The sequence below is a fragment of the Periplaneta americana genome, chromosome 10, assembly GCF_040183065.1.
Source record: "Periplaneta americana isolate PAMFEO1 chromosome 10, P.americana_PAMFEO1_priV1, whole genome shotgun sequence".
NCBI lineage: Eukaryota > Metazoa > Arthropoda > Insecta > Blattodea > Blattidae > Periplaneta > Periplaneta americana.
In genome coordinates this window covers 53,620,327-53,635,656 of record NC_091126.1, presented here as the reverse complement: position 1 = coordinate 53,635,656, position 15,330 = coordinate 53,620,327, and the positions used below count along the sequence as shown (strand labels likewise).

Genomic DNA, 15,330 nt, shown 5'->3' with positions numbered 1-15,330 from the left:
TCTCTTTTGTTACAGCAAATCAGAGGAACAAAGGGCGTAAAGGGCTGAAATTAAAGCTATTGTAGATGTTAGTAAAAAAACACAAAATGGGAGAAAACTGGAAAAAAATATGATGAATTATTTGTACGATAATTTTTACATTTTAAGTTATAAGTACGAATGCAGTAAAAGTCATGAGAAATCATGATTTATTATTATGTTTAAGTATTACTTCTAAGTTGCATGTCATCATGTATAAAATGCTGGAGAAATTACTGCTATTAAATCATTTTACCAAATAGTGTAGAAAGGATAACTTTCTGTGTATTCTGTTTATAAATGTTCATAGTAGGCCTAATGGGAGAATTATTACCATTTATTGGTAATACTGACAATGCTAGTCAGAAACAGTGAAACATTTAGGAAGGAAAATTGTATAGAAAGTTATATATATCATTTTGGTACAATGTCGTCAATTTGTATTATTTAAATTGCACATACACCAATCAATGCAAATTATATATATTTTTTTCCATATGTGACATAACATCAACAATTGTTTTTGTAGTAATATTTTTTACTGATATAAATCATGAAAATTGAATTGGCATGTAAATAAAGGAAAAGGCATACTTCCATCACCAAAATAGAAAAATGTTTGTTATTTACATATCAATTTCCAAGTTTAACATATTCCTGCATCCACATTCCTGTCCTGACAGAGTAACCAAAGATTTTGGAAAATGAAACATCCATTCTCAAACAAAATTTGTACAGGTCATATCTTTTAATGGAGGGTTTGAAGTGTTAGAATGTTTAATTTTCTAGGAAGATCTCAGAAAATGTGAATCATGTATGAATTGACTACCTAGGCGGGATGTAACATTTCAAACAAGAAGTTACTCCAATAAACAGGTTCCGGTTTATAATCAAGATATTTTGTGCAACTCATTGGGCATTGGCACTATATACGTAGTTTGGCTTGAGGAAGGGAAAAGGTACGAGAGATGCAATTGGACTGCTACAAACAATCGGCAAAAGATACCTAGAGAAGAATAAAGAAGTGATGTAGTATTTGTGGACCTAAATTTGTGACTTTTGACAGAGTAGATTGGAATAAACTGATGGGGATCCTAAAGAAAATAGGTGTGGATTGGAAAGAGAAATCTGTATATGAAACGAGTCAAAGTCAGGATAGGAGAAGAAATGTCAAAAGGAAGTGAAACTGGAAGAGGAGTACGTCAAGGATGCCCTTTATCACTTACCCTGTTCAACATCTACATGGAGGATTTAGTAAAGAACTGTTTTCAGAACATAGAGGTGTGATAGTAGGAGGAAGAAGAATAAAGTGTATAGGATTTGATGATGTGGCATTATTAGCAGAAGAGGAGATGATACTAAGGGATATGCTACTGAAGCAAAATGACAGCTGTGAGCAGTATGGGATGAAGATAAATGCAAATAAGACGAAGACTATGGCCATAGGAAGAAAAGTAAAGAATATAAACTTGTGAATTCTAAATGAGGCAGTAGAGCAAGTGGACAGCTTCAAATACTTGGGGTGTACTATAAGCAGTAACATGAGCTGCTGCCAGGAAGTCAAAAGGAGAATAGCAATGGCCAAGGAAGCTTTTAATAGAAAAAGGAGCATTGTCTGCGGATCTCTGAAAAAAAAAAAAAAAAAAACTAAGGAAGAGACTAGTGAAGTGTTTTGTGTGGAGTGTGGCATTATATGGGGTGGTGACAGACATTACGACGAAGTGAAGCAAAAAGTATAGAAGCATTTGAAATGTTGATATGAAGAAGACTGAAATGTGTGAAGTGGACAGAGAGAATAAGAAATGAAGCTGTGTTGGAAAGAGTGGGTGAAGAAAGAATGATGCTGAAACTGATCAGAAAGAGGAAAAGGAATTGATTGGGTCATTGGCTGAGAAAAAACTGCCTACTGAAGGATATACTGGAAGGAATGGTGAACGGGAGAAGAGTTCTAGGTGGAAGAAGATATCAGGTGACAGACAGCATTAAGATATATGGATCATATGAGGAGACCAAAGAGGAAGGCAGAAAATAGGAAAGATTGGAGAAAGCTGGATTTGCAGTGAAAGACCTCCCCTTGGGCAGAACACTGAATGAATGAATGAATGAATGAATGAAATATATATAATACGCTACACAACTCATTTTTGAACAAAATGTCAGTTACCATGTTTTACGTCCGAGCCCCTCACGTATTTAATTCACATTTAATTAATGAATATATTAAAATATCATGTCTAATTGAAACTAACTGGAATGTACCATATCCATTTCTCACAAGTCGGAATGGAAAGGTTCTTGAAATTCATGAACCGGAATGCTGTTCCAGTCTGCTCTGGCCCATTTCAAGCCTGGGAATAATGAAGTTTTTTTCAAAAGTTATTGTTCTAATGGTATGCACGAATAACATAACACTGAAAAACTTATCACAATATAGAGCTTTCTGCTGTTCTCTAAATATTAGTAATTGGAATATCACAGTCATATGTGTGGAAGATGTAATCTGGGTAATGTATGATGTCGTAGCAATGTTACAGAACATTTTTGTGATGAAGTCAACAGGAAAAAAAAAATTACATACGTTACTTAAATTATCCAGATTTACCTCATTTAAAAACAAAGTATTCTTTTTTGCATTTGAAAGTGAGAGATTTGATTTAAGGGGACACTTATGTGAATTTTAAAACTTCTGCAATTTTCATCCAAAATTTATGAATTTTGAAGTACATAGGCTAAACATATCTACAATATTTGAAGCCATTAGAGCTAATAGTTTTGAAATTATATTTTTTAAATATATTATTTTTATATTGACGTCACTAAAAAGGCTCCTTGCGACAAAGTTTTCAAAATTGTTAGTTCATTTTGGCTCAAAAGTTGAAAATAGTCATGGGAATATAAATTAATTAGCTTTTTGAACTCAGTCTAAATAGAGAGTCACAATAAATTGTTAAGTGAATTTTCTTACTTTTTCACCATTGTTTCACCATTGTGTCCTCTTAAACTTTTCTATGGAAGAAGTATATTTTGTGATTACAAGTGTTCATCAAGAAAGAACTTTTCTCTGACTCCAAACAGATTGAAAAATGTGAGGTTATGGTAGTAAAGAAATGGTGCCCATGTTAGTTGTGATGGTGGAAATGGTGGCATTAGTGCCTGAGTAGTTATAATGTTAGTGGTGTTGGCAGCAGTAACTGTGGCTGTGGCAGTGGTAGTGTCAGTGGAGTTGATAGTGACAGTGTTGTTGGTGGTGAAAAGAATTTTATTTGTCACTCTATGAGAATTTTAATTCTAAGATCTAGAAACGTAAATAAATTGACAAATAGAGCTGATTTTAGAATTTCGTTCAGTACTTATGTCTTACACTTACATCTTATACTTTGTAAATTGCCTCAGGGATATAAGTTATGAGGATATCTTCTGGCAACAGTGTTTATACTGTATTTCATTCGTCTTTAATTTCGTTTGATTCTGTCAGATCAAATAGATTTTCTGACAGAACAGAAGAGTCTTCTTTTGTGTGACTTGTGTGCAATAACACTACTTATTGCTAATATTGTTTTGTTAAATTTATTCTTACTCTTACACATTGTTTTCGTTGTGTCATATACAGACTTAAGGACTTAGACTGTGATAAATTATCATTATTCAGGATTCTTTTTCACAATGAGGGTAATATAAAGACATACCAAAGATTCATGGTACCGTAGATCTTTATATTACCCGCATTGTGAAAAAAAATTCCTGAATAATGATAATCTATCATTAGATTCAGTTTTGAAGTGGTGGAATTAGGAATAATGCCTCTGATTGAAATTGTTGCATCAAGGACACATTATTATTTAATATTTATTATTTATTTTGGCTGAAGCCTCAAAACTTGATAAGGTTTCCTATTAATTATGTAACTCATGACTCTGTGAATATAATTGTCACTTTCTTCTTTCATTCATTGCAAAAATTTTTTAAATTACTGACATATCTCCATATCCAGATATGGAGGAATAGTATACCTAAGGATGCGGTGTTTTGTACTTCTGGACAGCTAAATGTACTGGTACTTATGATGGCTTTAGTAAATTAAGTACATATGTCAACAAGAAATGGATTTAGTTTTGAAATAGAAAAGAAAATTTCGCATCTGATGTCATATTTTTGACTGTTCAGTGTAATTAATAATTAATTATGGTTTATTTAACGATGCTCGAGGTTATATCAGCGTCGCCAGTGTGCCAGAATTTTGTCCCGCAGGAGTTCTTTTACATGCCAGTAAATCTGCTGACATGAGCCTGTCGCATTTAAGCACACTTAAATGCCATCGACCTGGGCCGGGATCGAATCCGCAACCTTGAGCACTGAAGGCCAGCACTATAATGACTACGCTACCCAGGCTGACTGTTCAGTGTAGGTCAAAATGTAGTGCTATAATCTACGTTTCGTAACAACTCTGATACAAATGTCTTTCAACCGGTACTCATTGTGACTATACTTGAGAGTATTTTTACGGAAATGTGCTGAGTGCATACAATACCAGTACTGGAATACAGTATTAAAAATAGTAAATAAGAGACAATATATGCCATTCACAAATATATTACCTCACTAGAATCTCTTTCTTTAGTTACTATCAAGAAAATATTTTTGTTGCATAGTAAGCAATGTTCGGAATATATTTAAAAATGATCTTATCTTGCCAAACAATGCTTGTCACTATTATAATTGAAGACTGGACGTAAAAAAGACTAAGTGCCAAAGTGAAAAACCCTAGAAAATAGAGCTTTCTTGTGTAACTATTAATGTAATGTCATACATTTCGCACATCTATGGGAGAGCAGCTAGGTTCTAAATAATAAAATTACAATGGAACTTATCTTATTTTCTTCCTGGATTGAGCCAGGGACTTACTTACAACTTACAAATGGCCTTTAGGGAACCCGGAGGTTCATTGCCCGCCATCAGTCCCTATCCTGAGCAATGTTAATCCAGTCCCTACCATATCCCACCTTCCTCAAATCCATTTTAATATTATCCTCCCATCTACGTCTCGGTCTCCCTAAAGGTCTTTTTCCCTCCGGCCTCCCAGCTAACACTCTATATGAATCTCTGGATTTGCTGATAAGTGTTACATGCCTTGCCCATCTCAAACGTCTGGATTTAATGTTCCTAATTATGTCAGGTGAAGAACACAATGTGTGCAGTTCTGAATTTGTGTAACTTTCTCCATTCTCCTGTAACTTCATCCCTCTTAGCCCCAAATATTTTTCTAAGCACCTTATTCTCGAACATCCTTAGCCTCTGTTCCTCTCTCAAAGTGAGAGTCCAAGTTTCACAACCATACAGAACAACTGATATATAACTGTTTTATAAATTCTAACTCAATTTTTTTTAGAGCAAACTGGATGACAAAAGCTTCTCAACCGAATAATAACAGGCATTTATCATATCTATTCTGCGTTTAATTTCTTCCCGAATGTCCTTTATATTTATTACTGCTGAGCTGGGGACATACACTCTGTTTTGGGAAAAATAATTTCGAAAGATATTGGGCACTTACAGCATTTCCTATGTCCAATCTTCAATTATGAAAAACAATTTATTTCTATCAGTGTAGGAATTTCACTAGGTACGTAATCTCAAAAGTCTTCTGATGATATCCAAGTAATAGAATGCACTGTAAAAATATTTGAATTGTCTTTAATCTTAAATTACCTGAAATAAAAAAAACCAAGTAGATTTCCTATGTATCCTGAATAGTATCAGCATAATAAGTTCAGACAAGTATGAGTAAAACCAGCATCATAAATAAAACAAGTGATACTAATTAGATTAATTATGATGAATGAAATTAGTTAAAGGAAGTAATATACTTGGGATTGCTTAACCCAAGATGGTTGAAAACTAGGACCATTATACACTAATATTCCCTTTCACTGCTTTGTATATGAGCTATTCATTTCATGCCACTACTACAACACAATTTACCGGTATCATCCATTTCACTTGTCAGCCTGGTAGACAGAGTTGGTATAGCGCTGGCCTTCTATGCCCGAGATAGTGGGTTCGATCCCGGGCCAGTTCAATGGCATTTAAGTGTGCTTAAAATGCGACAGGCTTATGTCAGTAGATTTACTGGCATGTAAAAGAACTCCTGCAGGACAAAATTCCAGCACATCGGCAGACGCTGATATAACCTCGGCAGTTGCGAGCGTCGTTAAATAAAACATAACATCATTTTTTCCATTTCAATTTTATTTTGGACAGTTTTCTTTAATAAGAATTTATCCGTTATCAATAATTACATGACAATCTCTGATCACTTAACAAGCCCACAACCGCGACGACAATCATCAGAAGAAATGATCACTAAAACTGCATGTTGATAATGGTTATTTTAAATTTCGTAACAAATTTAATATTGTTTATGAATGATGTTGAACATTAATAATAACTTGTTAAATGATATTAGGCGTTAATTCCGTATCATCATTTCCGTTTAGTTATAATTACGACCATTACTGCTCGATCGCAGTAGTTAATAGATTTGAACTAAACTGAAAAAAGTGAATCATAAGCATAGAAGTGGAGTCACCGTCGCATTTTCTGTCGAGCAGTGGCGGGTGATTGATCGAGGCAAGTGAGGCCAGGTCTCAGTCACTTGGCTTAACTGAAATCAAATTTTGCGTTTTTATATACTATATTAGTTATTTGAATGAAGCATATATCACTGTAGTAGTATTTGAAAACTTTGTGATGTAATAGACCTGTTTTGCAGTAAAATTTGTTCCTGAGGCAAGGATCGCCCTGTGCCGGGTCTGGCTTGTGATGTATATAGACCTGTTTTGCAGTAAAATTTGCTCCTGAGGCCAGGATAGCTCGTGCCGGGTCTGGTTTCCGCATTTCGTATGTTTTCGCGGGCTTTAAGGTTGTGCTTGAAACATTGTAGCTGAGGCACAATTCGTCTGGCCTCGTGGCCTGGTCAGCTTTCACTCCTCCCATCCATGAGTCGGCCTCAAGGGTGGGTATAGCAGTGGTGACTTGTCTTCCTAAATAGGCCATAAATAACGTAAAAATTCCCGCTCTTTGGCAGGCAGAGACCCACACTGTTCTCTCCCCTTATGTCTCAGCTTATGACTTAAGGGAGGGTGTTGTACAGTAGTGAGTCTGGTCCAATGTTGTTATATGTTTCGGGAAAATATAAACAGAAATAGATGCGAGAAATAATGATGATGTAGTTAATTCATTGCTAGAGTGTCCTTTTTCGAGAAGAAATGATATTGAAAGAAAGGAAGTTTTAAATAAAGAGATAGTCTACCGAAATACCTATGCCAACGCTGACAATTTTTTCTGACAGATAATCTTAAAACGCAAGTTTCTGTTGCATCTAGATATGGGCAACATAAATGGTTAAATGGTAATGTGGTGCAAAATAAACTAAAAAAAAAAAATAAACCTTGTTTGTTGCTGTCAAAGGAAAAAAAAAAATAGAGGAAAGAAAGAAAGAAAGAAAGAAAGAACAATGTGTCTACTGAAAGTTTCAGCTATCTGAAAAATATTTCCAGGGGAATTTCAAGAAATACTTCTTCAGCTGAGCATAATATGGATTGCTTCATCACACTCGAACAATCACTGAAACAAACTCATAGCATAACAACTTATTTGGTGAGTGACATTATTTTTCATTAATAATAATAATAATAATAATAATAATAATAATAATAATAATAATGATGATAATAATAATAATAATGACATTAATAATATAATAACAGTACTAATTAATATCATGAATAAACATTACCTACCGGAGGCACTTAAACTATAGTCGCGACGCTGTTATTCCCGGCGTGACTCCTCCTCTTTGCTTACGTCTTAGAGAGTGAAGGCTCTATAAAGTCTAGGTAGGTAGTATTGTACGCCATTTTTGTTCTTACGTTGCCGAGCTACCATACGAGGAATCTATTTTCCACACAGTTAAACATTATCATGTCGTAGCTCCTATGATAATAAATCAAACGCACTGTAATTCAGCAAATAATTGAGCGGCAAATAATGTCTTCGTGTGCTTTCTGCGAACGTCAACGAAAGAGATAAAATGGCGGGCGATTATATCAAGTATTTTATTTTATTGAGTTATTTTACGACACTGTATTAACATCTAGGTTATTTAGCGTCTGAATGAAATGAAGGTGATAATGCCAGTGAAATGAGTCCGAGGTCCAGCACCGAAAGTTACCCAGCATTTGCTCGTATTGGGTTGAGGGAAAACCCCGGAAAAAACCTCAACCAGGTAACTTGCCCCGGGATTCGAACCCGGGCCACCTGGTTTCGCGGCCAGACGCGCTGACCGTTACTCCACAGGTGTGGACTTATATTAAGTATTATCGAGCCTTAAGAAATGAATAACGTCTTCATAAGCGAATCACAAGACGCACACGTTTAAATGTAGCCGACCTGCAACGCGATTGGCTGCCGGAAATTAGAGCGACGGGACTATAGTTGCATCTGGCCTCACCGAGGATTTCGGTCACCTGCCACTACTGCTGTCGTAATTCACAGATCACAAATACAGGAGGAAAGAAAGGGAAGGGCATTGTAAGTTGCGTCACTAACATGTAGCTTAGTCCACCACTGTGCAGTAACGGTTAACACGTCTGACTATGAAACGAGCAGGCCCAGGTTCAATAATTTTGATGCAGTTTCACGAAAGCTATCTTTCATTGGAAGAAGTCTGAATTGAAAGAATTGCTGAAAGTCTCAATGAATATTGTTTGCAGGGTATGCGTGCAGGAAGCAGGAATTATTCAGAGCGATAGACACAAAAAGCAAAGTTAAATCAATACGATCCTGAAGGGAGAATCCACGAGACATGAACAAGGTGCTCCGTATCGCTGCTTTCTACATCTTACTCCACTTGATACAGGTAACATGCCTATCCCCTTCTAGTCAATATTTCTTGGAATGTCAGATTACATAGGCTACATGTAATATGAAATAGAAAGAAACCTAGCAACAGATTAGTCAACTGACGCTTCTGAGCAGAGAGGTCTGAACTCAGTTCTTGACAGGAGTTAAGAGATTTTTGGTGGAGAAAAATACTGCGAAGCAGGTTTTCGTGGAGTATTTAGGTTTCTCCTGCCATTATAATTAAACAATTGCTCCGTTATTTTCGCATAATTTCATTTATGAAAAATTTCTTGAAATAAAAAACGCAAAAATATATTTATGGCCCAGAACCAGACTGTTCCAAGTCCAATGTACTATTTTTCTTTTCAGGAGAGCTATTTTAAGCTCCTGACATTCAAATCTTCATGAAATAATTTGGAATAGCTTCATAGCAACCTTATGGAGAGGAATATTTACAATTTTGTTCTGTTCATATATACAGACAAGAATTGGAACACAATGAAACACAGATTTCTTTCTTATAAAATGTTGGACTTAGAACAGTCTGGTTCTCAGCCTTCGTTATTCGATATAATGTGATTAGAGTTGAACAACGATCGAGAAAGCAAGAGTAACAGCGCCCGCAAAGCCGAAAACCCGCACGACAGTATTGCCTGCATCATTGACTACTTAAGCGAACTTTCAAGACATCGGGAGTGGTCAACTCTCGAACGTCAAGCAGCTTTGAATCGTCAAAGTTGTTTATGCTAGACTGAACTTTTATCTATTTTTGCCACTATTATGTATGTATAAACAATCAAGTAGCCTATTTGAAACATTATCTCTGCCTTTCAGTGTACAACAATTCGTTCCCCAATCCTTATTTAATTACAAGGCCCTTATTAAAAGGCTAGAATTTGTTCTCTGTATGTTTTAGATCAAGTAAAAAATAATTAATGCTTTATTTAACGTTATGTTTTATGTTTCTTAGAAATTCAAATTTATTTGAGAATTTTTTCTATTTATGAAACCATAGGTAATACAGTATCTGATAATAGAACCAGAACATTTTTATAACTATGTTACTGTTTTGTTTTGTCTTTTTCATACCAATTAAACATCTCTAATGTTAATTATTTCAATGATGTATGCTATTTAAAGTTACGAAATCTTCCCACGCCGACCAAATGCTATTTCGAGAATGATGAGCGAGACTCGAATCGCACAAAAGTTACTAGACAAAACTCGAAAAACAAGTGCAACGAACACAGCGAGCGAGAGCGACAGTAAGATTTGTTCATTTCTAAATAGCACATATCAAATCAGAATAAACAATATCACACCAAAATATGTGACATTACATTATACAATTGCACATCACTTTACACAGGATCACATTAATAACATCACATTTCTTCACATATGTAAAATTATAAAGTGTGTAATGTAAGGTTTTAAATGATTATACGTATGTACTTTTTGTCTGTGAACTATAATATAATAAATATCATTTCTTCACATTACATTGCATTACATACCTTTCATCCACACCGGTTAGCGCGTCTGACTGCGAAGCCAGGTGGCCCGGGTTCGAATCCCGGTCGGGGCAAGTTACCTAGTTGAGGTTTTTTCCGGGGTTTTCCCTCAACCCAATACGAGCATATGCTGGGTAACTATCGGTGCTGGACCCCGGACTCATTTCACCAGCATTATCACCTTCATTTCATTCAGACGCTAAATAACCTCAGATGTTGATAGAGCGTCGTAAAATATAATAATAATAATAATAATAATAATAATAATAATAATAATAATAATAATAATAATAATAATAATATACCTTTCGCGTCCTGTAGTAGAAGAGCCAAGACCTGTCTTGTGGTCTTATATGCCGTGGCTATATCACTAATGGGTATGGAAGGGGAAGATAGGTTTTAGTCTGAGATGAACTTCTGTGTCCGTAGATTCATATATTAACTATCATGAAACAAACTCTCTTTCTGATAGCTCATTCTTTTCCCTCTCGCACAGTTCAAATACCAGGTCTCGCCTCCTCCTCTATACCATAACACAACACTTTGCATTGCAACACATATAAAATCACATCATATTACAATGTAACATATCAAATTTCCTCGCATCACATATTGCAGCACATCACAAAAAATCACACTTTATTAAAGTATTAAATTACATCACTTTCCATCACATCAAATTGAAGCAATTTCACACCGTACCACGTTTATATATCACACGTAATCATATTAAATCATATCGCATCGTATCATATTGAATTACAAATAATACGTCACGACACACCATATTATTTCGAATCGTAAAAAATAAAACTGCGTAATATTATTTCTATTAAACCGCAACGCTATATCAACTGCGAGGTTATTTAATGTAGATGTAATGGCTAGTGAGTTCTAGTGAAATGGTATTTAGTTGGATGAGTCCGAGGATACGCAATCTACTATCTGACTCACCTTAATTCAGAGAAAACTCACCCAAGCAATCAGTCCAATTAGAATTAGAACTTCTCGGTCGCAGCATCGGAACACGAATCCTGGTTGTTAGGTCTACTACTAGACCACATCAGTGCAGTGGTTTCGAAAATTGTTGAACGTAGGTTCCTTTGAATGCTAAGTTGAACCAAACTTTGTAACTAATCTGTATACATACATACATACATACATACATACATACATACATACATACATACATACATACATACATACATACATATTGTGCATGCATACATACATACATACATACATACATACATACATACATACATACATACATACATACATACATACATACAAACATACATGCACGCACGCACACACACAAAGTCCACATCTATGAATTAACGGTTAGCGCGTCTGGCCGCGAAACCAGGTGGCCCGGGTTCGATTCCCGGTCGGGGCAAGTTACCTGGTTGAGGTTTTTTCCGGGGTTTTCCCTCAGCCTAATATGAGCAAATGCTGGGTAACATTCTATGCTGGATCCCGGACTCAATTCTTCGGCAGTATCACCTTATCTCATTCAGACGCTAAATAACTAAGATGTCGATAAAGCGTCCTAAAATAACCTACTAAAATAAACATACATACATACATACATACATACATACACACGCAGTTGGCTTTCGAGGGCGGGCCGAGATGGATCCATGCACTTAAGCTCACTTCTGTCGATTATCATATGAAGAGTCCACTGCAAGAATGGTGGATGTCACTTTCTTTTTGGGGAAAATGAACCAAGACTGTCAATGCATAGCTTAAGACTTATAGAATGTACATACAGAGTTATATGGCATTAACACTGATAGTCATTGTCCAGTAATGATCGGAAAATCACAGTTAAGCTTTGAGCGCTAAGCATTTCAAACTTTCAATTGCTTCTCCTGTAAAATGTATTCCAAATGATATCCATCATTCTTGCAGTGGACTCTTCATATGTGATTATCGGTCCAGGCCGATAGCTGGTCTGAGTAATATTCGTGAATCCGATGCTGACGGAAGAGTCCCATCCCCAGATGAGAACCTAATAAGCTTCAGGTCACAAATATTTTCATCAGCAGTCCTTAAATTTCATATCAGTATCGAAAACTCATACTACACCGAAGATCCCTCCCCCTCCCGCCCCACTTATTTTTCGCTAATGCAGATGATGATATACGAATTAGGCGGGTTGGACAGTGTTGATGGGATGGAGAGAATTCGGAGCACCCCGAGAAAAACTGTGTGGAAAGTCTGCTTTATCCAGCACAAATTCTATCACGGTCAGGCCTGGGTCGCCTGGGCCTAGACGGAAAACCCAGTGCGCTAGCTCTGAACCACAGACGTGGACCCACAGTTCTGCCATGACACATATGACTTTGTATCAGAAATGCTAAAGAAGTGCGTTTCCGTCAACATCTTTCAAACGATTTCTACAGCATCCGATTACTTCTTCAAATTTCACGAAGTGGTGGGTAACGTAAAGGAATAGTTATTGAGCGATGATTTTTGTTCCTACTTTTTCATTTGGTAGGCCTACTCGAGAGCATCACGAAAATAGTAATATGCGTTACAAGAGCGATATGTTGAAGTTTTCATGTTCGAGGAAAAGTTTGAAAAAGCGAAACGTAGTTGAGCTTTTTTAATTTCCGAGAATTGAAAGAAAACATACCGCTCGTGTATCGTACATTATTTTGTGCGAAGATCGTTTGTTACATACCTGAAAGATGAATTTCTAATTAGTTGCAATGAAATCTCCATCTTGGTTTCTGCTCAATGACGGCAAATTTGCAAAACAAAAATATCTATCTTCAACATTGTTGCTTTAAAATATTTTCTGTGTTCACTATACTCCAGCAGGCCGTGATATACGTCTGTCTTTTTTCCCCCCCCAGTCTATGATGAGTCTGGAATCTTGTTGATTTTTTCACGGCTTCCTTAATGTTACTTGCATCACGAATGCAGTAACTTTAGTGGAGTTGTAGAGTTTACTTAATTTTTGTAAATATTTAAAAACAATAATTAACAGTGCAATTTAGGTGAAATTGCAGTGGTAAGTTTCCAATTTATAATTATTACTATATTGAACGTCTCTAAAAATAATATGTTAAAAGCCTAAAGCAGTAAAATCAATATGTCACTTAAGCGGTAAGAAGAGGGAAATTGTTGTGTGTTAGGTTGGGAATACTGAATGTGGAATTTTAGACTTTCCGCGGATTGGTTTTGTGCGGAAACCATGCAAATATGCACGATCTCGCACAAAAATAGTAGTCTATACTCTCCATACTTTCACTGGAAGCTAGAACAGTTTCTATGCGAAGTATTATGTACCTACAATATCACGGAAAACGGTTAAAGAGACATAACTAAAGAAAGTTCATTATTACATTTAGTCGAAGATACTGATAGTGTGGAAAGATGTGTCCGCTGGATTTTCCAGTTGTGTGCAAATACGCTCGCGCGCGCTTATTAATTTCAATGCAAACACACAATTCATTTAATGCAGTACTGGTATTTAAAAGAAAAGTCTTCGTTCATGTGAATTTATTAAAATTCTGACAGAATGATCTAAGAAGCGGTAACGGACACCGTTTTGTAATAACTCAATGTGACTTTCATATGCTTGAAAGCACTAGAAAGAAAATTGAAAAATTAATAATTTACAATGCCTTCCAAGTGTTTCTCTTTGATGTAAAAAATTCTGCTGTACGCAGAAGCAGTTTAGTGAAAGGGGAAAGTATACGATTATAGACACAGTATATTCTCTCATTCTTCTAGTTAGATATATATTGATAGGCCTACACATCGAGCGTTGATGTACAAATATATACACTTCTTAAATTTATAGTTTTATACCAAATGTTGACGCGGAATCAAAGAAAAATAAAAAAAATGAAACAACGATACAAAAGTAGACAAAAAAAATGTCAATTATGAAAGATAGAGAAGAATGAAACGGAAATGAGAAAAATGAGAACGAAGATAAGGAAAGAGGACAGACATGGACATGGACATAAAAAAGTCGCGAGAATCGGTTTGTAGCGAAGGATGTATGTGAAAACATGAAACAATGAAACAGTAGTTTCGCCTTTTTTCGTTTTAAATTAGTCGGTTTGAATTTGTTATATTGTTACAAACAATATTTTGGAAATGGCTACGTTACAGCCTGAACTTCCAAAATGTTTTTTTTTTTCTTTCATTTTTTGTTAATGTCCTCATGCCTTTAGGAATTATAAGTATCTCATGAATTAATGACGTCAATGAATTACATGAATGAATGAATGAGTAAATAAATAAATAAGTAAGTAAATAAATAAGTGAATAAATAAATAAATGAATAAATAAATAAATAAATAAATAAATAAATAAATAAATAAATAAATAAATAAATAAATAAATAAATAAATAAATAAATAAATAAATAAATAAATAAATAAAGAAGCTTCCGTTACATATGAGCTGCTGAGAGCAGAAGTGGTGTAAGTCAAAATTGGGTAATGAGGTTTAAAGTAAAAGTTTTGTAAAATGTAGCGCAAAGTAGCAATTAATATGTCCTTCGTGCTATCCACTGACTACTAATAGTTTAAATAAATGGAATATTAATTGCTACTTTGCGCTGTATTTTACAGAATGTTTACTTTAACCCTCATTACCCATTTTTGACTTACACCACTTCTGCTCTCAGTGGTTCATATAGAAGTATGATGGTAACACTGCCATGGCCTGAAGAACCAATTATTGAGTTGCCATCTTAGCTATTTTGTAGCTAGATCTAGCCGTTTTAGATTAGTTACTATATTTGCTAAATTTCATATCAGAGGCAGTGCTTAATTAACTATGTTTTCCGATTAATTTAGCTACTAAAATTAAATCGTTTAACATTGTCCAGTTATATTCAAAATTATAGTAGGCTATTTTTCTATTA

General features: G+C 35.3%; 1 protein-coding gene across 1 annotated transcript in view; it reads left to right on the top strand.

Moving 5' to 3' along the window:
* The window catches only part of apolpp (retinoid- and fatty-acid binding glycoprotein apolipophorin), a 107,142-nt gene extending 106,508 nt beyond the window's left edge, over positions 1–634 (top strand). The window contains exon 59 of the mRNA XM_069837490.1: positions 16–634. Coding sequence (XP_069693591.1) covers positions 16–48 — 33 coding nt within the window. The 3' untranslated portion in view covers positions 49–634. The remainder of the gene's footprint in view (positions 1–15) is intronic.
* The last annotated feature ends 14,696 nt before the right edge of the window (positions 635–15,330 follow it).